Source organism: Coturnix japonica, chromosome 1 (assembly GCF_001577835.2).
Source record: "Coturnix japonica isolate 7356 chromosome 1, Coturnix japonica 2.1, whole genome shotgun sequence".
In the NCBI taxonomy this organism is placed as follows: Eukaryota; Metazoa; Chordata; class Aves; order Galliformes; family Phasianidae; genus Coturnix; species Coturnix japonica.
The window spans coordinates 49651681-49676133 of NC_029516.1; the positions used below are offsets into that span (position 1 = coordinate 49651681).

General features: G+C 41.1%; 1 protein-coding gene across 2 annotated transcripts in view; it reads left to right on the plus strand.

The window, feature by feature from the left end:
- Positions 1-8314: 8314 nt before the first annotated feature.
- The window catches only part of ALDH1L2 (aldehyde dehydrogenase 1 family member L2), a 29866-nt gene continuing 13727 nt past the window's right edge, over positions 8315-24453 (plus strand). The window contains exons 1-9 of one of the 2 annotated variants that reach the window (XM_015864554.2): positions 8315-8558; positions 13743-13884; positions 16062-16296; positions 19178-19343; positions 19973-20074; positions 20812-20901; positions 21869-22003; positions 22318-22443; positions 23939-24030. In XM_015864554.2, coding sequence (XP_015720040.2) covers positions 8508-8558; positions 13743-13884; positions 16062-16296; positions 19178-19343; positions 19973-20074; positions 20812-20901; positions 21869-22003; positions 22318-22443; positions 23939-24030 — 1139 coding nt within the window. In that variant the 5' untranslated portion in view covers positions 8315-8507. The remainder of the gene's footprint in view (positions 8559-13742; positions 13885-16061; positions 16297-19177; positions 19344-19972; positions 20075-20811; positions 20902-21868; positions 22004-22317; positions 22444-23938; positions 24031-24453) is intronic. The other variant, XM_015864546.2, reaches the window with a different exon arrangement.

A 24453-nucleotide genomic window follows, 5' to 3' on the forward strand; every position in this document is an offset into this window, starting at 1 on the left:
GAAGCTCACATCTCCATTAAGTGCTGCTGCTACCAGAACATGCTAGAACTCCAGTATGAACTGGAGTCAAAAAGAACTAGGTGGTATGCCACATTGACATTGCTAATGCTTCTTTTCCATCCCATTGGCTGCAAAATGTAGGCCACAGTTTGCTTTTACCTGGAGAGGTATTCAGTACACCTGGAACCGTTTACCTCAAGGGTGGAAGCACAGCCCAACAATCTTGCCATGGATTGATCAAGCTGTTTTGGAACAGGGTAATGCTCCTGAGCACTTGCAGTATATTGATGATATTGTAGTGTGGGGCCATACAGCAGCAGAGGTTTTCCAGAAAGGAAAACAGATAATCCAAATTCTTTTGCAAGCTGGTTTTGCCATTAAGAGCAGCAAGGTGAAGGGGCCTGCCAGAAATTCAGTTCTTAGGTATAAAGGCAAGATGGGCATCGTCACATCCCAGCAGATGTGTTGAAAAAATCACTGCTATGTCTCCGCCCACCAACAAGACAGAGACCCAATCTTTTCTGGGAGTAGTGGGCTTTTGGAGAATGCATGTCCCAAACTACACCACATAGTGAGCCCCCTCTATCAGGTAACACGGAGAAGAATAATTTCTCATGGGTCCCTGAGCAGCAGCAGGCTTTTGAGCAGGTAAAACAAGAGATAGCCCGTGCCGTGGCCTTGGGGCCAGTACGGACGGGACAGGATGTGAAGAACATCCTCTACACTGCTGCGGCGAGAGAAAGTCCCACATGGAGTTTGTGCAAAGGCCTCAGGAGAGACCCGAGGCCGCACCCTGGATTCTGGAGTCGAGCATATAAAGGTCTAGGAGCGCTACACTCCGACTGAGAAGGAGATCAGCCGTGTATGAGGGTTCGGGCTGCTTCTGAAGTAGTTGGGACAGAGGTTCAGCTTCTTCTAGCACCTCGCTTGCCAGTAATAACTGGATGTTAAAGGACAGGTTCCCTCCACCCATCATGCTACTGCTCACTTGAGTAATGGATTTCATATATTACTCAACGAGCTCGAATGGGAAAACTCAGCCGTCCTGGAATTCTAGAAGTGATCATGGACTGGCCTGAGAGTAAAAAAATGAAACACCACCTACAGAAGAGTATCACGTGCTAAAGAGGCACCAACCATACAATGAGCTACCAGAAAACGAAAAGAAATTTGCCCTATCACAGATGGATCATGTCGTATTGTAGGGAAAGCATCGCAGATGGAAAGCTGCTGTATGGAGCCCACACGACAAGTTGCAGAGGCCACTGAAGGTAAAGGAGAATCAAGTCAATTCGCAGAGGTAAAGGCTGTTCAGCTGGCTTTAGATGTAGCTGAACGGGAGAGGTGCCAATGCTTCATCTTTATACTGATTCATGGATGGTGGCAAATTGCTTATGGGGGTGGCTGCAACAGTGGAAGATGATAATTGGCAACAAAGGGCAAACCTGTTTGGGCTGCTGAACTGTGGAAAGACCATTGCTCCTGATAAGAACATTTTGTAAAGTGCGCCATGTAGATGCTCATGTGCCTAAAAGTAAGGCTACTGAAGAACATAAAATAACCATCAGGTTGATCGAGCTGCCAAAATTGAGGTGGCTCAAATAGACTTGGATTGGCAGAACAAGGGTGAATTATTCCTAGCTCGGTGGGCCCACGAGACTTCAGGTCATCAAGGAAGGGATGCGACATACAAGTGGGCCAAGACCGAGGGGTGACTAACTATGGACGCTATTGCTCAAGTTATTCATGACGGTGAAACATGCGCCATAATTAAACAACAAGAGGATGAAACCTTTTGGGGAAGGGCGATGGCAAAAGTATAAATAGGAGAGGCATGGCAGGTTGATTATATCACCTTGCCACGATCTCGCAATGGTAAGCGTTATTGTACTCACCATGTGGAAGCAACCACTGGGTGGCTTGAACATACGCAGATACCATGCTACCGCCCGAAGCACCATGATTAGGGTTGGAAAAGCAAAATCCTGTGGCGGCATGGCACTCCAGAAAGAATTGAATCAGATAATGGGACTCATTCAAAAATTCTCTTGTAACCACTTGGGCCAAAAATCATGGCATTGAGTGGATTTACCATATTCCCTATCATGCCACCAGCTTCTGGTAAGATTGAACGATTCAATGGTTGTTGAAACTATGTTGAAGCAATGGTGGTGGAACGTAACAAAAACTGGGAGAACATTTGCAGAAGCCACCTGGTTGGTCAACACTCGAGGATCTAGTAAATCGTAATGGTCCTAACCAATCCAGCTCCCTACGTTACCGTGGAGGGAGATAAGGTTCTGTAGTACACATAAAAAGTGTGTTGGGAAAAACAGTTTGGGTCCTTCCAGCGTCTGGAAGGGCAACCTCTCCGGGGTACTGTCTTTGCCCAGGGACCGGGTGCACGTGTGGGTGATGGACAAAAATGGGAATGTCCAATGTGTACCACAGGGAATTTGATGTGGGGAGAGTGCGCCAATAGTTTTCCTGTAGATATATAGGTAGAGTCTCAGAAAATATTTCAATTAGTAGGTACAGAATAGTTCAATTAGGTATAGGACTTAAGATAGAGTGGATTAATGTATGAAACACTTTTCTTCTATATACCTTAATTAGGCATTCTGTAAGCAAGTTTCCATCTGGACTCTATATCCTGCACTGCCATGCAGTGGTAGAGCAGCACATGGAAAGAAGTATAAGTCAAAGGGAAATCTGCTGTGGTGGCTGGAAGGATGAGTGCACTTGATGTGGGGACGCCCTACTAGCACTGCCTTTCCCCTCTACCGCTGACGTGTTTTCCTTTTCTGGCAGTTTTCCATTTCTCCAAAATTAATAAATAGTAGGTTAGGTTATAGAGTTTTGTTCTCACTTAGGGATTTGTATGGAATAAATATAAATTGTTGAGGAAATAAGGTTGCTGATTATTCACAATTATACATTATGAGTGTGTATGTATTGTATAAACATAATTAATGATGTAGAATAAGGTGGAATGTCATGGTTTAATAATTTTGTAATTTTGCTATCAGTATTCACATCAAACATCATTTAAAGCATGAATAATTTACTGAATCTGCAACTTACAGAAGAAGACTGCATCTCCCAGGGAACAACACGATGGGTCATGGACCTGAATCTATATTAACTCTGTCGCAGAAACAGACTGATGTCTTTCGAGTTCTGGGTTCAGGGGAGTGTGTGGGAGCCTTCCACCGTCTCGCCTAAATTTCACAGAAGGCCTCTCGTTACGGGACTCATTCTCTCTCTTATTTTGTCTGATTCGTTAGCTCAATTTTCAATTATATTATATTATATTTTATTATCCTGTATTTCGATATAGTATTTAGTAAATAAGTGTGCCTCCTTAGATCGTTGCCGCTGTTTTCTTTTCCTAATTAACTTTTTCCTTTCGGCCCAGGGCCCCTCCAGGGCCCACGGCCCCCTGTCACGGACGCAGGTGGATTTTTAGTTCAAACCGTGACACTGAGGGTTCACTCAATCCCCTCATCTAGGTCATCAAGAAAGATATTAAACAAGATGGGCCCCCGTGCCCAGCCAGACTTAACTCCATTGACAACCCAGCCAGGTTGCCAGCCAGACTTAACTCCATTGACAACTACCCACTGGGCACAGCCCTCTAGCCAGTTCTTTACCCAAAGGAGGGTATACCTGTCCAGACCACAGGCAGCCAGTTTCCCCAGGAGGATACTATGAGAGAGACTGTGTCAAAGGCTTTGCTGAAGTCTAGGTAGACTAAATCAACTGCCTTTCTCTTGTCTATCAGTCTGGTCACCCAGTTGTAGAAGGAGATGAGGTTGGTCAAGCACGACCTGCCCTTCATGAACCCATGCTGGCTGGGCCTCATCCCCTGGAAGTCACACACATGCCATGTGATCTCACCCAAGATGACTTGTTCCATAACTTTCCCTGGTACCAAGGTCAGGCTAACAGGCCTGTAGTTCCTTGGATGAACCTTACGGACCTTCTTGTAGATGGGAGTCACGTCAACAAGCCTCCAGTCCTCTGGGACCTCTCCAGATAACCAGGAGCGCTGGTAGATGGCTGAGAGCAGCTCGGCAATCACCCCTGCCAGCTCCCTCAGCACCTTAGGATGGAGCCTGTCTGGTTCCATGGACTTGTGACAGTCCAGATGGAGGAGGAGCTCTTTAACTGTCTCCACCTGGATCACTGGGGGTGTATTCTGTGTAGCATTCCAGACTTCACATCACAGACTTCACACATCAGGGTGTAAAGTACCCTGAGGATAACTGATCTGCTTATTAAAGGCAGATGTAAAGAAGGCAATGAGGACCCCAGCCTTCTTAATCTTTAGACTTTGTTTAGATAAGATATCATGGAAATCCAAATATTATTTCAATAGTTGTACAGTTGAGAAAGGATTCATTTCTTTTGAACAAAGCAAAATGGTCAGGAAAGTAAAAATTCTTATTGGACTTTCCTATACATCAGGTCTAATGTAAATCTGTACTAGCTGAAATCACTCATTATACCTGAGCACTGTAAAGGGTTGGAGAGTGATTAAAGACCAAAATACAGGAAAATTAACTTCATACTATTACTGTTTTATTCACGCAGTGGCTAGTTGTCTATAAATTGGTCAAACAACACAGGCTTGACTGTGTGGGCTATTGAACTTTCCTTTCCTTTGAAACACAGTGTCATAAAGTCATCCAAGTTGGAAGGGACCTATAAGGATCAAGTCCAACTCCTGGCTCCACCAATACAGTTACGTGGCATTTTTCACAGCATTTTCATGCTGTTTGGCAGCTTAGTAGAAACCTTAACAGTGCAAGTAGGAACCATTTTATTTTTTAAAACAGTGAAATGCATCCAGAGAAAACATTGCTTCTATCATATGCAGGCACAGCTTCAGCAAGAGTAGTAGAATTGTAGTTACTTACAGGACAAGGAAGACTTGCTGGATCTGCAGGAATCCAGCTATGCTATGCATTCCTTGTCTGTGGAACATTTAATGCTCAATTCTATGAATATTTAAAATAAAATAAAGTTCTTGCTCAGTTTTTATGGCAGGATTCCCAGAAAAAAAAAATATTTATTATCTGAGACTCACTCTTCACAACTGTGATCCACAAAGATAATGCCAACTTTCTCAAAAGTAGTTTCTAGCTTATTGTATGGAATTTGAGAGAATTCTGATTATATGTACGAGTAAGGCAGCTGAACATGACAATTCTTTCTACTGCTTAAAACAGTCAAATAATTCCGTTTTTGCACCAAATATATGCTCTGTTCTGTTACTCTGGATACACTAAATGTTAAACATGGTTTTAAGGGGTTGTCTAGATGACAGGAAATCTGTATCAGTAGACTGTGAAAGCCTCACTAGAAACCACATGAGTTTCTAGCCTGAGATTAATTTAAGGCTGAAATGGGGGTTAAAAATAAATAAAAGAAAAATTAATTCAAGTTTTGTGTATAAATGTTGCAGAGAGAAAAGAAATAGGAGCTTCCTGTGCTGGTGAGTGGCAAAACAAGAAAAGTTGCTGCTGTACAAAATTTGAGTTGAAACTTGTTGTGCAATTAACATAGTTAAGGAATAACAAGTACAAAGCCTCAATTTATTTTTTTAATCACTTTTAGTGTTTCAAACTGGATGAACTGTAAAGTACTCCTGAGGAATGTGAGTCTGAACTATGACCAAATGTTTCTTCATTATGAAAAGCCCCATCAAGTCTGATTTTCAACTACAGAAAGCCTGTTCAGAGCTAGTTTAGCCAATTACCGAACCCCAGGGTATGATTTTCTAAAGAAAATAAATTCTGGAAGATTGAGCAGCTTCCCAAGCAGCTCAGTACGTGTGTGTACTCAGTGTACTGTGGAACACAGCCTTCCACAGTGGTCTTGCCAATTCTTCATTATGACTTTAAAGACACTCTAAAAACAGAGTAACTTCTGCTTTACAGAAATCATGTTCATCTGGATTCAGTTTATCAGCTGCTCTGTACATACAAACACATTTTGCTTTGTAAGTGTGCTGCTGAACAAACAAGTTTGACTTAGGAATAATATTTGTATATCACATTATGATACACACCGCTCCTTTTTGTGCCCCTTGCTGACATATTTCACAAGAAAAGGAAGGAATGGAAATCAATTGGGTTGGGGGGAAGACCATGCTGAAAATCTTTCTATGGATAGTAGCATTTTTATTTTTTTTCAAAGTTAAATTTTGGCTTTAAGAACCAGGAAGCAGAACTAGAAGAAATCAAGAGAAGAAAACCCAATGTCTAAAATGTGCACCAAATCCACTTCAAAAAAATCAACACTGATATCATCAGAGCTAGGATTCTTCCCTGGATTAACAAGAAATGTTGATAATTTGCAAGCTACTATTGCTCATTCTGAGACAGGACAATGTAGTCATTTTCCAGGTGAGAAAAGAAGTCCTTGCGAATTAGCTATGTCTGTTTATTCTGATCCCTGAAATTCCACATTGTCAATTTACTAAGCCAGTTCTAAAAGCCCTGGTGTTTGAGTTAATCAACTGTGATCACAGGAAAGAAGCAGATGGTTTGCAGATACCATCCCTGCATGTGATTTTACATGTCCTTCTCCCTGTCTTTTCCCTTCCCTCTCTTCATCACTACAAAATCTAAAGTAGGTCTTGAACCCTACCACCCTGCTATTCTTTGTACTGTGATTCTACTGTCAATAGACACCTTCTCCAGTGATTTTTCCTTTTTGTCACTCCACATTTTAATAGTTCGTGGAGTAAAGCCATGGTAAATGGAGATATAGGCTCAGTTGTTTTGGCATTGTGTTTTGGAGACCAAGGTGTGCCAACTAATTAAGGTCCTAGTGTATTCTGCATTAATTGTTGTGTTGTCTATGCTGTGGGGGTGTAAGGAGTAGAGCCGTAAGTCATTACAAATTGCTTATCTTGGAATACAAGGTATTTTGCCATGAGGCTGCATGTCAGCTGCTAAATGCCAGGTGTACAGTATTGTAGTTGGAGAGGATTTTGGATCACAATCCAAGATCTGGAATCTCTTGAACTTTGGCAGTGCTTGAATCCAGTTCTAAACTCTGCAGTATGGGAGTGTTTTTCATGCCAGTGTTTACAGTAGAAGTTCTCTACACTCTGCAGTGGGTGTACCCTAAGAAGAGTATGGGGCCTTGTAATGGAACTCCAGGCATTGCTATCACACTTCTTTTGCAGAAAAGGATAAAAGCAGCAGTGAGGAATGGATACTCATAAGTACTAGGCAAGACTTTTTCAACTGTACATTCTACTGCAACAAGATCTGTGCAGATTATAAATTCAATGGAAGAGTTGCTTTTGACTTCTCCACTGTGGTTCATAAGCTACCCATATGATGACCAACTTCATTTTTTCTTCTTTGTTTTCTTGAGAAGAGCAGAATATATTTCAGTCTTTTATCCACCTCCACTCTTTAATGTTAAATATTGCTGAGGTTTAAGTCTGACCTGAATAGCAGTTGTGCTCATACTTCTGCCATGGTATCTGCTTTTGGTTTGCTGTTCATAGCCATTCTGGGGGCAGTTTCATTTTCCTTGGGATATTTTTTGGCACTCGGAATTATTTATTTTCATTATCTTCATGAAAGTCAGATCTGAGGGTGTTAGTGGATGTGAGCCAGCAGTGTGCATAGGTGGCCAAGCTGGCCAATGGCATCCTGGATTGTTCCATGAAGCAGGAGCAGGGAAGTGATCATTCCCATGTACTCAGTACCGGTGAGGCTGCACTTCGAGGGCTGAGTTCAGTTTTGGGCCCCTCACTACAAGACAGACGGTGAGGCCCTGAGGCATGTCCAGAGAAGGGCAGCAGAGCTGTGAGGGGTCTGGAGCACAAGTGTGATGGGGAGCGGCTGAGGGAACTGGGGTTGTTCAGTCTGGAGAAGAGAAGATCAGGGGAGACCTTATCTCTCTCTAAAAAAACTTGAAAGGAGATTGTGGTGAGGTAGGGGTCAGCCCAGGCCACAGTATTAGGACAAGAGGTAATGGCTTCAAGCTTCACCAGGAGAGGATCAGGTTGGATATTAGGTATCATTTCTTCTCTGAAAGAGTGGTGCTGCAGTGGCCCACACTGCACTTGGGAGGTGGTGGAGTCACCGTCTCTGGTGGTGTTCAAGAACTGTGTGGATGTGGTTAGTGGGCACGGTGGGGGTGGGCTGATGGTAGGACAAGATGATCTTAATGTGTCTTCCAGCCTTAATGATTCTAAGATTGTACCTGTAACAAGAAGTTGTTACTGCTTGAGAACGATACGGACCCCTTCCCGCCCCGCAGGCCTCGTCACGGCGCTGCCCCCGGCTGCTTCCCACTGCTTCCCGGTCAGAGGCGGCAGGTGCGGGTCTGTCCCTCTGCCGCCATGCCGCACCCCGGGCGGGGCCGCGCCGCCGCGGCGGGGCCGCAGGATCTGGCCGGGCGCCATCGGCGCGGGTTGCGTCAGACGAGGCGATCCGCCGGGTCGGTGCGCCGCTCGCCCGACCGCGGTCCGCAAGATGTTGCGGGCAGCCCCGCGCCTGTTGCGGACCTTCTGCACGAGCTCCGCGGTGAGCGGGGCGCTGCGCCGGGCCGAGCCGAGCCGAGGCGGGCGGGCGGGCGGGGGTCGGGGTTGATGCGCGTCCTCACTGCTGGGTGGGATTGTAAGGCGCGTGCGGGCGCTGGGAGGGCGAGAGGTTTCAGGAGGCACCGGAGCAGCATCCTGCCCGGCTCGCAGCCATCAAATGGGCGCCGCAGGGATGCGGCTGGAAGGAGCCGGTTGGACCCGGGCCCGGCCTGAAGGGGGCCTGTGGATGCCGCCTCCCCCCGGGTGTGGAGCTGCCCCCGAGCCCGTGTGGCTCTACCTCACGGCCTAAGCGCCTCCGCGGCCCCTGCCTCAGGTTTTTACAGTTCCGAGCGCTTGTTCCGAGCTGTTCTCTTTTTCCTCACCCAAATATAGACCGTACAAGTGCCCTGAAGTGCTCTGCCCGGTCCACGTTGTCCAGATGCTTGTGTCTGGCAAGCCGAGGCTTGGAGAGGGCTTCTGCGTTCCCGAAGAGCGCTGTGTGTTTTGTGCTTGCACAGTTTAGTACAAGGAAGTCATCCTAAGGGCTGTGTGTGGGAAGATCAGAATATAGGGATTGAACACAAAATGCAGTCTGCGGGGCCAACAGATAGGAATTAATAACTGCCTGTGAGCCCCCAGATGTGTAATGGGAGGGAGGGAGGGAGGCCCTACACACTGGTTCTATTCGGAGGCACTGGAATTCAGCACATGTAGATCCTCAGCAGAAATCTGATGCAGCACTGCTTTTCAAAGGAGGCGCAGTTTGAAATTTATCTATGAATAGATGCAGCATATTGAAATATTTACCAGCTTTACTACATTCTTGTAGAGAAAAAAAATAAAGTATTGCAGTGTTTTTGGTAGCTTTACTGTCAGAGAAGCAGTTATTAAACATTCACCTTCAATAGATTTGATTAGAAATTGATAACTCACTACATGTAAGATCTGTGTATATGCCCACGTATGAGAGGCAGCAACAGAGAATGACTTTGAACTATGAAATAAATATTCTTCTCAGCAAAAGTTTTGTAGCATTAGAAAGTAAAGTAGAATGTGTAACTCTTGGGCTTGACTCCCTTTCTAAGAAGAACAGTTTGACTGAGTAGTCACTAGTGTTTGTTTGTCTGCTTCTCTCTGCAGTGTTGAACTCAAAAACAACATAATTATAGTAGAATGAGCAGCAGCTTATCTTTTGGGAACACTGTCATATTAACCTCATTATCCTGTGATTACTGAACTAACAAGAGAAAGACCAGACCTCTCCAAACTGCCTGTGCTCCATTGTTTCCCAGAAGTAAGAATTGGGCATCCTTGCAGAAATAAAGCAAGAAATGCACTGTGGTTATACATGATATACATGACCATTAATTTTCCCATGATGAGAAAAGTGTCTGTTCATGAATATCATGTACCCACAGTGAGCCAGGCAAACAAAATGCAATGTAACTCCTAACATTCCTGACAGAAACAGTAATAAAAGTTTGTACTTTGGGTGTGCTCCTGTACCCATCCATCACTATTCAATCACATCGTTTTGGTGTTCTTTAAAGACCTCCTTTCTACAGCTTTATGGTGAATGGTACTGATGGTATCATGCCCCAAAGATGCCATTTCCATAAGAAAGAAAACACCAAACCTTTTTATTTCTGTGTAATTTTGTGTAACTTTCCATTTTGATTGGGTGTTTCGTTCATACTAAATTCTTTGAAAAGGATTTCACGAACTCAGGTAAAAATGCTTGAGGAGAGCTTCCAAATTAAGATAGGAGCTGGTCGTTAGATTTTCTGCAGTGAATCAATTGTCATTTTTCAAATAAGATGAAAAACAAAGGACTGAATTTGTGGTCTGAACTTGCGAGGCCTTCTACGTATGGGATTTTTTCCACCCAACCCAACAGACTTGTGAGTTTGGGTCCTGCCTTCTGCTGATGACAGAGCACGTGTTAAGTTGAGACAAGCCAACTGCCACGTCTAAGACAGATGCTAATAACAGTCACACAATGCACACGTACCATTTGTTGGAGAATTAACTGAAGAATCACCAATTGCAAAACCCATCCTGCAATTGAATCCAGTCTCCAGCTGAGTAACTCTGAATGCACATGGGACAGCAGAGTTGATTTCTTGCCAGGCTGATCTTTTTACGCAGTGCCATTAATAAATGGAACTTTCTGAGCCCATCTACAATCTTAGCTCCTCAGTCCTTCATAGAACATAGTCCTCTCTTTATCATCATTTGTTGACTTGTGAATTAAGCAAGTATAACTTAACATAGGGAAAAGATGTTGATTTACAGCAACTCGTGATTTGGAACTGGAACTGGTACACAATTCCATGTAATACGATATTCAGATTTCTTCACAGGGAAACATGAACTAATTTAAGGAATATACTATATGTAACATTTCGTGCATACATGGAGAGAAAGTAACTCTTAAAGTGATGGTAAATTTGGACTGTAAATTTCAAGAAGATTGCCAAGTATCAAAAAAGTAATACAGTACAGCACAGAGTACTTTAAAAATATTTTAGAACGGAGGTTGGATAAATCTGTAAAAGCAATTGCATTACATGATCATTTGTGATGGCAAAGGACTAGATTTTAACTAAGCAGAGCACTTCCAGTCTTGTGTTCTTACTGAGAGGTGTTAACAGACAACAAGAGTAGAAGTAACTCATATCTGGACTATCTTTGATATTTCTTCATTGTACTGGTTGGGTTCCTGCTGTTAATTGGCTCTGTATGGAGATCAGAGAATTTCCTACCATGCCCAACATTGAGTGAGCCAGCACATTTATCTTTCCCCATATATTTCCCCTGGTATACTTAAAATAATTAAACAATTAGGAAAATCTGATGACTGATTTTGATAAGGCAGCAGTGTTTCTGCTGTAAAAGTAAAAATGTTGGTCATAAAACATTGGTTATACAATCCACTTTCATCCACTGGGCCTTGCTAGATAAAGACTGCAAGGTTAGCTTGTCCTCTTTGTAATTCGAACAGGGACTTGTCTTTACTAATGTCACTGAGATAATGGATGTATTTGAGGCATTACTAGCAGCAGGCAGCACTGGTTAGAAACACTAGTATGTTTCTAAGTTTGGCCATGCAGCTTTGTTCTGATGGAAAAAATTGCCTTTGGACAAATAGTTATTGCCTACTGCTTCATTTAAAAATGGTATGCATAAAATAACAAGTTTGCTTCAATGTTCCTGCAGTGGAACCTTCTATTTTGTAGTGCCCTTTCTCTGAGGCCATCTGCAGAACTAAAACAGCTTGAAAACAGCAAGATTCATCCATAGTATTTCAAATGTGAAATGAGTTGTGATGAAATGGACTGTGGTTTTGAGTAATGTGTTTCTCAGGACATTTGTCATATGATCTGATGGATCATATGGACAGTCCAAACCATTTAGTATCCAGTCAATAACACACTTTGTCAAGGTATCCTCATGTCCCAGCCTCCATAAGAAAGGGATGAGAGGAAGGAGAAGAAAAGCATGTAAGTGTCAACGAACAGCACAATGACCAGTGGTTGAAATATTCAGACAGTGCATTGATTCCTATCTGTCCTTCTGAGCTTGAGGCATCAAATGAGTCATTCAGAAAAAAAAATGTCAGTCAAAGTCCATTTGGGAAAGATGAAAGTTAGGGTGAAGGTGAGGATTGGATTTATATTCCACCTTTCAGTCAGGCATCCTGAGGAGTCCGAGTCTTTAATGGTCTGAGTCTTTAGTGGTCTGAGTCTAGGAGCAGTTTCTGTCCAGTTCAGCTTTGGGGAAAGCAAACTTCTTTATTTATTCTATGTGAACCTTTCCTTCCTAGCCATGTCTTTTTGTCTTTTAAAGGTTGAAAAATACAAAGGAAGTGCTTGCAGGGGCAGTCCCATCCTCTACTCATTCTCGCACCTTGCTGGACCTGCACTGGGGCTCATGGTGGTGCAATGAACTAGATCTTTGAGTAGATCTAGTTAAGAATTAGCTGTGTTTTGTCAGGTCAGTGTCCACCTATCTCAGTACCCTCAGGAACACCTGTGCAGGAAGAAAGCAAGGAGGAACATGTGAGGAGGATTGTGGGATTGTGGATGTGGCACTGAGGGACAAAGCTTAGTGATACGACTCAGGTTGATGTTGGATCTGGAAGGTGTTTTCCATCCCAGATGATTCTGTGGATCTACGAGATGTTGGGTTATGTCAAAGAGCATCACAGTGTACATGTAATGTTCACAGTAAAATTCAATTAGCTTTGGAACAGTTTCAAAGTTGAAGTAGATTCACTGAATCTGGGCCACTTCTCTCTGTCTTTTCTGTTCACACAAATACTACATCCTGCCCAGAAAACATATGCTGTGCTCCAGCTGGCATGTATTCCTGTAAGGGAACAAGGGGAAATTAGAGTGTCCTCAAGGCTGATATTCTGCAGAAGACTGCTCTTTAGATTTTGAGGAGTCTAAAGGAGTTAGTACATTTCTCAGGGTCTGAGAGCTTAAATAGAGCAGCAGTAGGTGATTTTATAATATCATAGTAGTGTTGTTATTCTCACTCACCTAAAAATCAAAAGTTGGGGCAGCTGTTGGCATCTGCTCAGTCAGAAGAAGCTTAAAAGCTTTTATCCACTGAATTTAGAAACAAATACAGAAGGCTGGGAAAGTCCAGCGAGGGCACTGCGTATTTAGAAATGTTCCCTTGTAGGAGGATCTAATGAATGATCACTACCTTTAACTTGGTAGGAATAATGTGAGCTTGTCTTCCTTGTGTATCTGTGCTAACCACAAATTATATGCCACCATTTAATTATAGGGGTTTAGAGGGCATGCTCCAGGCACCAACATTATGCCAAGAGAAAATGTTTTATGTACTCATTTCAAAAATATTGTTTCATTTTGTATCATACCTTATGGAGTAAGATAATGATAAATTGTAGCAATCAGTGAGTCTGTCTAATGAAAATTATGGGAAACCAATATACATAAATGCAGTATCTGATGATACTTTTTGCTCAGTGTGGTCTCACGGAACTACACATTGCCTATCGCTTACCTAAAAAACTGATTGCTTTTCCTTCAAACGAAGAAAGATTATTCCACTTTGAATCAAAAATAATGCTGAAAGAGCAAAAAAGAAACGTAAGCAACAACATAAATACTTTATATCCTATAACATGGTTTGTTTTAATTCTTTTGTTCAGGCTTACCAGCATAAGCTAAAGCTAGCCCTTATAGGTCAAAGCATTTTTGGACAAGAGGTTTATAACAAGCTGAGGAAAGAGGGCCATAAAGTTGTGGGAGTTTTCACAGTGCCTGACAAGAATGGACAAGCTGATCCTTTGGGTAAGTGAACTTAATCTAGATGCTGACATTACAAGCATACATAACAAACTTGCCTTGCTGTGAGATGTCTGTATGGGAGTGACTTGCCTATATTGCCTTTGATACACTGGGTTCAGCACAAGAACTACGCTTAAATGAAAACACAAGTCCCAGAGCTGGTTTAACCTTGTTAATTAGTGAGTATTTAAAAATTGTCTCTAGCTATGCAGGGCCATGTGCTATGATATTTTCTTTTCATATAAACTAAACTGAGTACCTTATTTGAATGTCTACCTAGAGGTTCCAATCTGAACTAGATCTGTATCTTAACAATAATCAAAATATGTAAAGCAGGTTTGAGGAACAGTCCGATAGTCTTGGTCCTGACTTAACAAGATGTGTTAGCAAATAGCTGTTGAGCCTGCACTCAAACGCAAATATCTGTCTCATGTTCCATGGTGCTGTCTGGGACACTCAAGGCTTGGAGCCAAGACTATTTATTCTTGGACTTACGCCCTTTCTGGCAAGCTCATATGCAGCAGTATGCCTGCAGAGCCTATTTCTCTTCCAGTTGGACTAAGGAAAACTCACTGGAAAGGGTAGAAGAGGCTTTGCTCTTCCTTTTTGCATTGCCAAGATTTTGCAAACTTTCTAAGCAGTTGCTTTAGAGGTATTCAGAATTGAACTCATACAGAGGAAAACAGCATGGTGCAGAAGCTACTTTGAAGTCATTACCTGAAGTATAACTTTCTCTTTTCAGTGCCACAGCAATGGTGAGTTAATAGGATTAACAAGTGCCAAAAAAGAACTTGCCTTTATGGATTAACAGAAATTAAAACTACGTTCCATGAGCTGCCTTGAATGTGTCCTCTTTTGTGTTCGAGTCCTGACATGTTTTTTATAGAATGAGGGAAAAATCAAAGGTAGATTTTTCTTACGTTGCCTGTGGCACTCCCAATGGCTCTCAAGTTGGTTGCATTCTGTAACCTCACTGAAAGAATTAATCATACACTGGAAGAATTATAGGAGATGTCTATTAGTTTAGAAAAAGACAATGTGTCTGTCCAGCTCTGGAAGCATACCATAATGGTTGCATTATACATTGGTTGCATTATACAAACTGTTATTATACAGTTTTTATACTAGCAGATGTAACTCAACAAATCTTTGTCTGATTTCCATCATGACCATTTTAATTGAGCTGTAGAATGTTTGTTGTTTTCCTAAGACTTCATTGTTTTTTTGCTTTCTGATGATCTAAACAACTTCAGTCACAAGGGAAAATTTCTAATGTTTCTGTATATCTTCAGTCAGCTATGCTTTTTATTTCTGAAAGCAATTCCAGTACATGCTAGCTTCCAGTGCACTGGATGGAATGATACTTCATTAAGTATTTACTTAAGACCTATGTTAATAGGCTAATGATGTTTCAGGTTAAACTCAAAATCCAATTTCAGAAATGAAAAAGAGGACGGAAATCCAAAAAGTGTTTAGAAATAGGAGTTAAATTAAGTAAATTTTCTGTATTCCCTTTTCTTCCTATTACAGATCCAGCTCAACAGCTATAGAGTTTGACTCTACCATCTTTTCTGTGATGGGTTGTTAAGCAGATGTACAGTGGAATTTATCAAACATCTGAAGATTATGTCTGCAATAATGCAGCTGCTTTTTCTCACCCTTGAGCCAAATTCTTGGTGTAGCTGTGTGTCTCACAAATAAATGGGAGCATATCCAGAAAGCATCAGTAAACAGAATATTGAAGAAATGACTGAAGGCTGCTAGCATTTGTAATTATTTGAGTCACATGTTAAATTGCTGCTGACATGAGTGCATAATTGTAATCTCATACAAATGTGAGAGGTAAAACTAAGCTCTGCTAAACCAGTTGCAAGCAAATGTAATGTCCAGACAAGAAATTAAGTGCTATTATTTAATATTCAGTGGCATTCTTCATTCTTACTACCCAAGCCACGAGAGTGAAATTAAAGTTGAGAATGACCCAAACTATAGGAATGAGAATCCATGACATAATTAATCACATTTATCCAAGTATAAAGTTTTATTTAAACAGCATACAGAACAGTACAAAAGGCTATCTGTAATACGTTTAGTGATCTGGGCTGTTGTACAAAACTTCTTTTAGTTTGAATTTTTAACACAGAATGTGAATTAAAGAAAAGTATATTTTTGTTCCTCAGCACTGGCAGCAGAGAAGGACGGCACTCCTGTTTTTAAATTTCCCAGATGGAGAGCTAAAGGCAAGCCAATCCAGGAAGTAATTGCAGCCTACAAGTCAGTTGGAGCAGAGTTAAATGTCCTTCCGTTCTGTACACAGTTCATCCCAATGGATGTCATTGACTGCCCAAAACATGGCTCAATTATTTACCATCCATCCATCCTACCACGCCACCGAGGAGCTTCTGCAATCAACTGGTAAGCTTTTGCCTGTTGTTCAACAAAACTACAGATTCATCCTGCTAGGACATTGGGCCAGATTCATTATTTATGTAAACACTGACACAGTTCTGTTGCCTTGCAACTGCTCTGAAACAATTTCTCTGAAGCAGCTGAATATTTGGATCATGAACTGCTCTTCATACCAGAGACTCCACGTTATTTCCATCATGAGTGCAGCTGTTATTTGTGGAAGACCAGTGATGTGGTCTGTGCATTTGTGTAGTACTCACATAGGTAAATTAGCAGTATGTAGTCTCCATAGGCAGGATGGTACTCTTGCAGCTATCCCCCCTCAAACAATAGGTAAGTGTAACAACAGGGCTTCATGCAGAGTCTAAGATTTCACAGAAGGGAAAGAAAGACATGAAAGAATCCATAAGAAGAAGAACTTCTATCATCCAGTGCAATGCACGAGACTAGATTCAGAATGTTACCATGAAAGAGCTTAACTGCAGTAACGACCACAGTGGACTCTGATGTAGCATTCCTATGTCAAAAGACATGTCTTTATCATTAAGTTTAAATTCAAAGAGAAATTGTCTAAATATATTTTAAAAAATTAAAAAGAATCTTGCAGGCATTATGATGATTACCTAAAAATGTAATGCTGTAAAGTCAAAGCAAAAGCATATTTTGTTCTTTGAATAACAACCCACAGTGAGAAAAAAGATAAGCTGAAGTACTTGAAAAGAATACTTGAAGAGAGTGTAAAGGAGACCACTAGAGATGCCAGGAAAACCTTCAGAAAGTGGCATTTCTGTCCAAATAAGTAAAATCAGGAAGAGCACAAATTTTGGCAAAATAGATGTAAAAGATATAAAGGGCCAACTTTTAAGGCACAAAATTAAATAACAACCATTTTCTTGAGTGTGTTAAAGGTGGGAGGTATGTAGCGTGATATAGGTTTTTGATATAAAAAGGTGCTAAGCAAAAAGAATGGCAAAGCAGGAGGCTTATATTGGTATTCCAGGTGAAGGAGCTTAAGGTGTTACTTCAATACATAAGTGAATAAATTAAGAATCAGAAAACATGAGGTAAAATTTGGAGTTAGAAAAACATAAGGTAATGATATGTAAGGGGGAAAAAGCTGACTGTATGTAAGCAGTAAAATCTAAGTTGTTGTTCGGAAAAGAGACCACGGGAAGGATCTTGGAGCATGAAAGAAGTAGAAATGCCTCAGAAAAATCTTGGTATAGACCAACTTCCACATGATGGTGCAGAAGTCTAGGAGTCTTCAGAGTGGAAAACAGATCACTGGGAAGGAAATACACCAGTTGTGTAAAAAGCCATGAAAGACATGGGGAGGTGAATAAGGAGTGATTGCTTGTTCTTTCTTAATTGAAGTGAGGAGGCAGCCGACAAAGAGATCAGATAGCCCTGTTTTGTATATTCATTCTGTAAGCATCTGCCCTTTTCAGATAAAGGCTGTTGTCCCAAGAGTTTTAAACTATGCATTTCACCTTTACTGATGGCTCATGTGTTTCAGCCTTGAGTCCCTTGCTGTCATTAAGGTTTCTTCCATCTGTTGTGGCCGTAGCCCTTGAGCTGTAGTAGACCCTTCTCCCACACAAACACCACGACTGAGAAAACCAGTGGGATGATGCATGTCTAAGAGGCATTTGTTACAGGCAAAGATCCTGAACCTCTGAGGGTTCTTTCACTCCTTCCTTCACAACCTCTTTCACCTACTGCTACTCTGTTACCAGCAGCCATCTGCAAAGGGAGCTTTGAGGTGGTGCGCAGAGGAAAGAGTTCTCAGGAGTTCTCATCCTGTTGTCTACTCAGCATCAGAGATGTTTTTCCACAGTACTTTCTTCTCTGCCGGAGCAATACCAAGGACATGCTGCATTAGGGTGATAGTTCTGTATTTACAGCTAATGTAAAACAGATGAGATGCTGTTTCAGTTTCTGGAGGATCTGTTATCTGCAAGCTTTCGCTTTTATTTGAACTGCTGACTCCCCCAGCTGTCTTCAGAGTTTGCCCCTCTTTCTGCAGAAATGCATGCTTTTAATAATGTAGTTTTCAGTGTTCATATAGTGAGTTTTCAAATATATAAACCAGATTTCAGATGATCTTCTCACAGCATGGACTGCCAAAGGAATAATTATGTATGCCGTATGTTTTACAAAAATGGTATTGATGTTTGCACACTGACACTTCTGGCTGCTCCCTTAAGCACTTGTATTTGATTTTCCATCATTCTGAGGCACCTGCATCTCCAAGGAAGAAGTGGAAAATCTGTGTGGCTGGAGTTCCCTTCACACTCAGGAACAGATCTTGAGCTGATGTAAATCAGTATAGGTCTGCTGTATAACTAGTATGTGCATGTTCATGCAGACCTGCTGAGAATCTGACTGGACATAAATTCCCCCAGTGTCTTTTCCTTAAGCAGTTGTGTATTAGTACTTTGCTAAATGTCCATCATTTTCCACTGTCAGTTTGGCGCTTTCACCTGTGGGACAACTGTGCTTCCCTTGCTGACCTACAGATAAGCTGTGAAGCTTAGCTAATTACAATAAACAATTCGGAATTATTTAGACTATTCACATGGTTTCATCTTTCAAACACACACAGCTACTGCACACTTTCTGCTCTATATGTTTAAGCCACAGATGATACATTTTAAATAGCACAATGACTGTGATGAGCACTGAAGTCTTTCTTATGTCTCTCTGTGAAAGTACACGTAGTATCAAAGTTCTGGGTGCTTGACTATGAAATAAGCAATGAAACTGGTGATAAAGACAGTTAGGATCTTCTATCTGCATGAAGTAAATGAACGTGTAACACATGGATGGATATCCCTGGCTGCTTTCACGTTTTCTCTATTTACTGTAAGGCTTCTTTTACCTCCAGGACTTTAATTCAAGGAGATAAGAAAGCAGGATTTACAATTTTTTGGGCTGATGATGGTTTGGACACTGGACCGATACTTCTTCAGCGAGAATGCGATGTTGGCCAAAATGATACTGTGGATGATCTGTATAACCGGTTTCTCTTCCCGGAAGGAGTAAAGGCTATGGTATGTTTGCCTGTACTAAATAGCAACATTTTATAAGAAAAGAATAACATCTGCTGGAGTTTGAAAAGAAAAAAAAAAAAAAGAAAAAGGCAGTACTGGCAAGATGCATGCATTTGGGAAGAGAGGTTGTGGTGTTCAGATGAATTTTAAACTTCAGATGAACTCTGTTGCTTTACAACAGCTGAGAAGGTGGCTGACAGGTTGCTGACAGTGGGCAGAGCATATCCTGTTTCTGCAGAAGGCAAGAGGTCAGGTTTGTCTTGAGTGTTCTCAAGAGAGAAAGAGAGAAATATAAATACATATATATTTGCAGAAAGAAAAGGGAAAGAGTTGAATGCAAACATACAGAACCATGTTCTAAACACTGGTCCTGCTTAATTCAGGCAGCTGCTGTATGCATGGTGACTGGGTACTCCCATCATATTCTGAGGCTATTTCTTTTGTCAAAGGAGTTTCTCAAGAATATATGCACGTTAACCAGTGCCACATTGGTCTCCTAGATTTTGGAAAACCTGGGTTTTGAAAATAAGCCATTTCCTCTTGTGGAAGAAAGTCTTCTGTCAGCCACAAACATGACTGAAGACAGAAGGAGAGCCAAGCTAATGTTAAATCTGTTGCTTTTTACTTAGGTGGAAGCTGTACATCTAATTGCTGATGGTAAGGCGCCTCGTATACCTCAGCCGAAAGAAGGGGCAACATACGAAGGGATCCAGAAAAAGGAAAATGCAGAGGTAGTGTTAAATAACACTGTGATACGTGCCAGTCACTAGAAAAAGCTGTTCTAATTCAGATTGCAATAGCAGTGACTTAAAATGAATGTGGGTTTTAACTCAGTTGTTTCCTCATATTTCTGTGACAAATCCATGAAGACTCAGGTTAAGTTTAGATTGCCAGCCAGCAGTTACATATATTTAGAAACTTGATGATCTACTTGGGATCATCTGCACATAGCTAGATGGCAGTTGTGCCTTCTGTGGGTACTTAGGTTACCATACTTTGAAATACAACACTGAATGGAGATAACTGTCCTGGCTTGTTTACCAAGAGTCTGTGCTGTTTTCTTTACCAGAACTAGGTTGGATGTTAGGAAATGGAAACATACACTATTTACATTTATACTGTGCTTATTAGATTTGTTAATCATAATATTATTTATGAATGAATACCTGGTAGTGAGAGTTATGTTATCAGTATATTAGTATGAGAAGGATAATCTGTGGACAGATAAAGACCGCACAGAACACAGAAGTGTTAAGATCATCCCGTATGATAGGAGGTGCATCCCATTTGATAGGTATTTGATATTTAGCCATGTAGGGATCACTGATCTTCCTATATTACATCAGACCATTTCTGTGTTCTTAACAGCTGAAAGAAAGCGAGGGAAAAATTTGTAAACTGGTAAGCATTAATAACTTGATTTGTAACTAAAGAGAGAAGAATTAGCTGATATGTCTTGATTTCCTAGATCTCCTGGGATCAACCTGCAGCAGCTTTGCACAACTGGATCCGAGGGCATGATAAAGTACCTGGAGCATGGGCAAAAATAGATGACCAGGTATGCTCTGTAAATTCCCATTTCTGACTGTTTTCTCTTATGAAAGCTGAAAGTCTCTGCATTACTGCAATTACACTGGAGGAGCTCTCATTTGGTGGCTGTATAAAGATACTTTTTCAAAATTGTAGTTTAATTAAAAGACAAGAACAATATCTAAAAAAACCATGATATGAAGCAGTAAATAACATGGGTAGAACCACAGTCACTTTGGGAAGCAGATATACGTTACAGTGTAATGAAGCCCATATTGAAAGGGCACCATCACCATGTAACAGCAAAATGAAACACTGTGAGTAACAAAAATAGCAAAGGGAGAGATTTTTAAAAGAAATTTGGGTCTGGGAGTACAAAAATCACTTTCAGAAATAAATACGTCTAATTTTTTCCCTGAACAGCTGTTTCCTTTTGATGTTTTAAGACCATTACACATTTGATCCACATTTTACTTGCATAAAATATTTAAAAAATCACATTTCCTGCCTCTGACATCCTAATTTTTTTTACTTAAAAATTAGCCAGCTGTGGGTAGGTTGCTCCAAAAGCCTGGTTCTGTGCTGATGTGCAGGGACTGGTGATGCTTTGAGAGCCTTGAAAGAGCTGAAGAGCCCAAGTGAGAGGCAATGTTCAGCAGTGCCAGCCTGGAGGCAGATCAGGACTCCACCACTTACAGTCAGGCTTCTGCTGGTCTCTCATTTTGTACATGTACCATCGAACTTTGCTTCCTTTTTTGCACTGGTCTAGTCATGCACAATGTTAAAGCTACGCAGCTTTGCAGGTTTAGGCAGCTTGCAAAGTTTTAGGTGTCCTGGGTTATAAAGATACAGATATGATATTGTAACATGGTTTGCATGTGCAGTTACTTATATTTTATTACTTTGTATTGTATTAATGTTTCCAAACAATTTCAATTATTAGGTTTTTAAAGCATGACTAGAATCTATGTACTTTTGATTCCATTTATTTTTAGGTGGTTACTTTTTATGGCTCATCGTTACTTGATGCTTCAGTGCCTGCCGGACAAGAGCTGGCAATAAGAGGTGCTTCAAGACCTGGACTTGTAACCAAGAATGGTCTAGTCATTTTTGGTAATGATGGGAAGATGGTAAGTGCTCCATCTGAAAAACATGAGTATGGATGGAATAGATCAGCAAGAAGTGCAGGTAGTGTGGAATTGTATGCTGCAAATGGTAGCTGGTTTGTTTGATATTTACTGGTTCACTGCCACCCTGTAGGGAAGATATTCATGTTTTGCTTCATGCTCAATACATATTTATTTTCAGTAGTGATTAAAATGTGTTAGTATAGAGGGTAATCTGAAAGATGAGTAGGAATGCCCTGTTTTATATAATATATATCATATCAGCTTTCCTGCAATTTATACTGATGCATAAAAGCTCATATCCCCTCTATTTTCAGGTACTAGTGAGAAATCTGCAGTTTCAGGATGGAAAAATGATCCCTGCTTCTAAATACTTCTCTGCTGATGAAACAACTACCCTGGAACTTACAGAAGAGGAGAAAAAGATGGCAGAAGATATTAAGGTAACTCCATAAACTGCTTTAGCTGGATATTAGTACAGATTAAAACATTACTTCATTCTCACTATAGGCATATCTTTTATTTAACCATGCAGATTGTCTTTGAAGAAATATTTTATGAATCTTTTGTTAGTAAAATGAATTTGAATGGATTTAAGAATTTACTAGAGTATGCTAAAGATTACACATATCCCTATCAAATTTTATTTCATATGCATGTGATACAAAAACAATGATCACAAAGTCAGTTATGGTAATGTATATGAATGATGAAGATGGGAGCGAGGCTACAGTGAGGAGAAACTAAAAGGTCTTTATCTCACAACAATGAGGTTATCTCACACTAGCGAGTCAGCTGAAAACAGCCTTGAACTGTGGTGTCATTCACTTGGATGCTGTCAGAGTGGTTATTGTGGACAAGATCCAGGGATTCTTTAAACAGCAGTCTGAAGGAGAAAAGCAGTGATTTTCTCCCTAAGCCTTTGTTGCCTTAGTGATTAGTAAGCTGCTGGCAGGTTGTTTCAATAGTTTTGTTCTGCCCTTATGTCCAGGGACCAGTGCTAATTTGAGAACCCAGAAAGGGCACGGGGAGCTAGGTGGTAGAGGGACGCAGCAATAGGGCAGCTGGAGCAAAAGATTGCCAAGGTGAGAGAGGCGCCTTGCTGCTCTCTTCTATAATCTGCCCCTCTGTAATGTGTGTCATTTGCTTAACTGAAAGCCATATTGGTCATAATTTAGGCTTTGTGCCAGAGCAACCCAGTCATAGGTGTCTTCCCTTCTGCTAACTCTGCTATAGTCAGTAACTTTTGGCACAAGCCGGGAGGCTTGATGTGCTCATGTTTTAAGCTGCTGCTCCAAGATTACCTTGAACTTGCTTGCCAGCAACTGAAGTACTGCCTGGAGCTATTGACTGACTGAGACAATAGCTAAAAGAAATATAAACTCTTTAGTTCAAGACATGAACTGCTAACTCTGGAACCTAATTATACTTAATAAATATATCACTCTGCCAGTTATTTCAGCTTGCATGCTAGCAGAGATGTCCATTGAATGCATGTAGGTTAAACTACATCTCAACTTTGCCCAGGTGCCAGAAATTCCATCCATCCTGTCCCAACGTTCTCCAGGCTGCTCCCACCTCTGCTGACAGCATATTCCATAATGCAGTGAGAAGTTATTGTTAATATTGTTAATATTGTTTGTAAAGACCTTAAAAATGGGCCTGTACATTTTTAGCATTGTGCCATTTAGGTTCCTTGCCTGATGAGGTGAAATTATCGTGGATGAAATAATCTTTTTTAGTATAGTTATGCTGGAGATTTTATTGGGTAACTTGAGGCCTGCATTTCCAGATCCTCTTAAGATAGTTTTCTGTTTTAGGATCATCTGAAATAATGCATTTATAGTCATGGATATCTTAGAAAATATTGTTTGATAAATACTTCTTTCAATTAGAGGATAGTTCATTATTGCTTCCACAATTTTTATATATTATTAGGCTATCTGGAAAGGAATTTTGAGCAATGTTCCTGTAATAGAAGATTCTACAGACTTCTTCAAATCTGGAGCATCCTCTATGCATGTTGTCAGGTAAAAACTATTCAAAAGAAGGAAATAATGATACAAAAGTTAATGGAAACAGTGTTGTCACAGTGCTTTTAAGTCAGGGTAGATAGTAGGGGTTCTGTTCCCAAAACTGGAAGTTACTGATCTTTCTATTCAAGTGAAGTTCCCCTTAACATCAGGAACAGCAGCCTCACAGGGAAGCATATTGGTGCCTGTACCTGTCTGCATGCAGTGACAGGTATCTCAAGGGGGCTGATTCAGAAGCTGAGCAAAGGACTCCCCAGAGGGAGGGAGGAGCCATTCACAGGAGTAGTTCAACCTGTGCATATAACTGCACAGAGTTTAATGGGTCACCTCAGTTTACTTCTTTTTGCAAGTCAGATATCGTAGGCCATAATATAAAATTAGCATATCATTTTTTTGTTTGTTTCTTTAATTAATGTATTA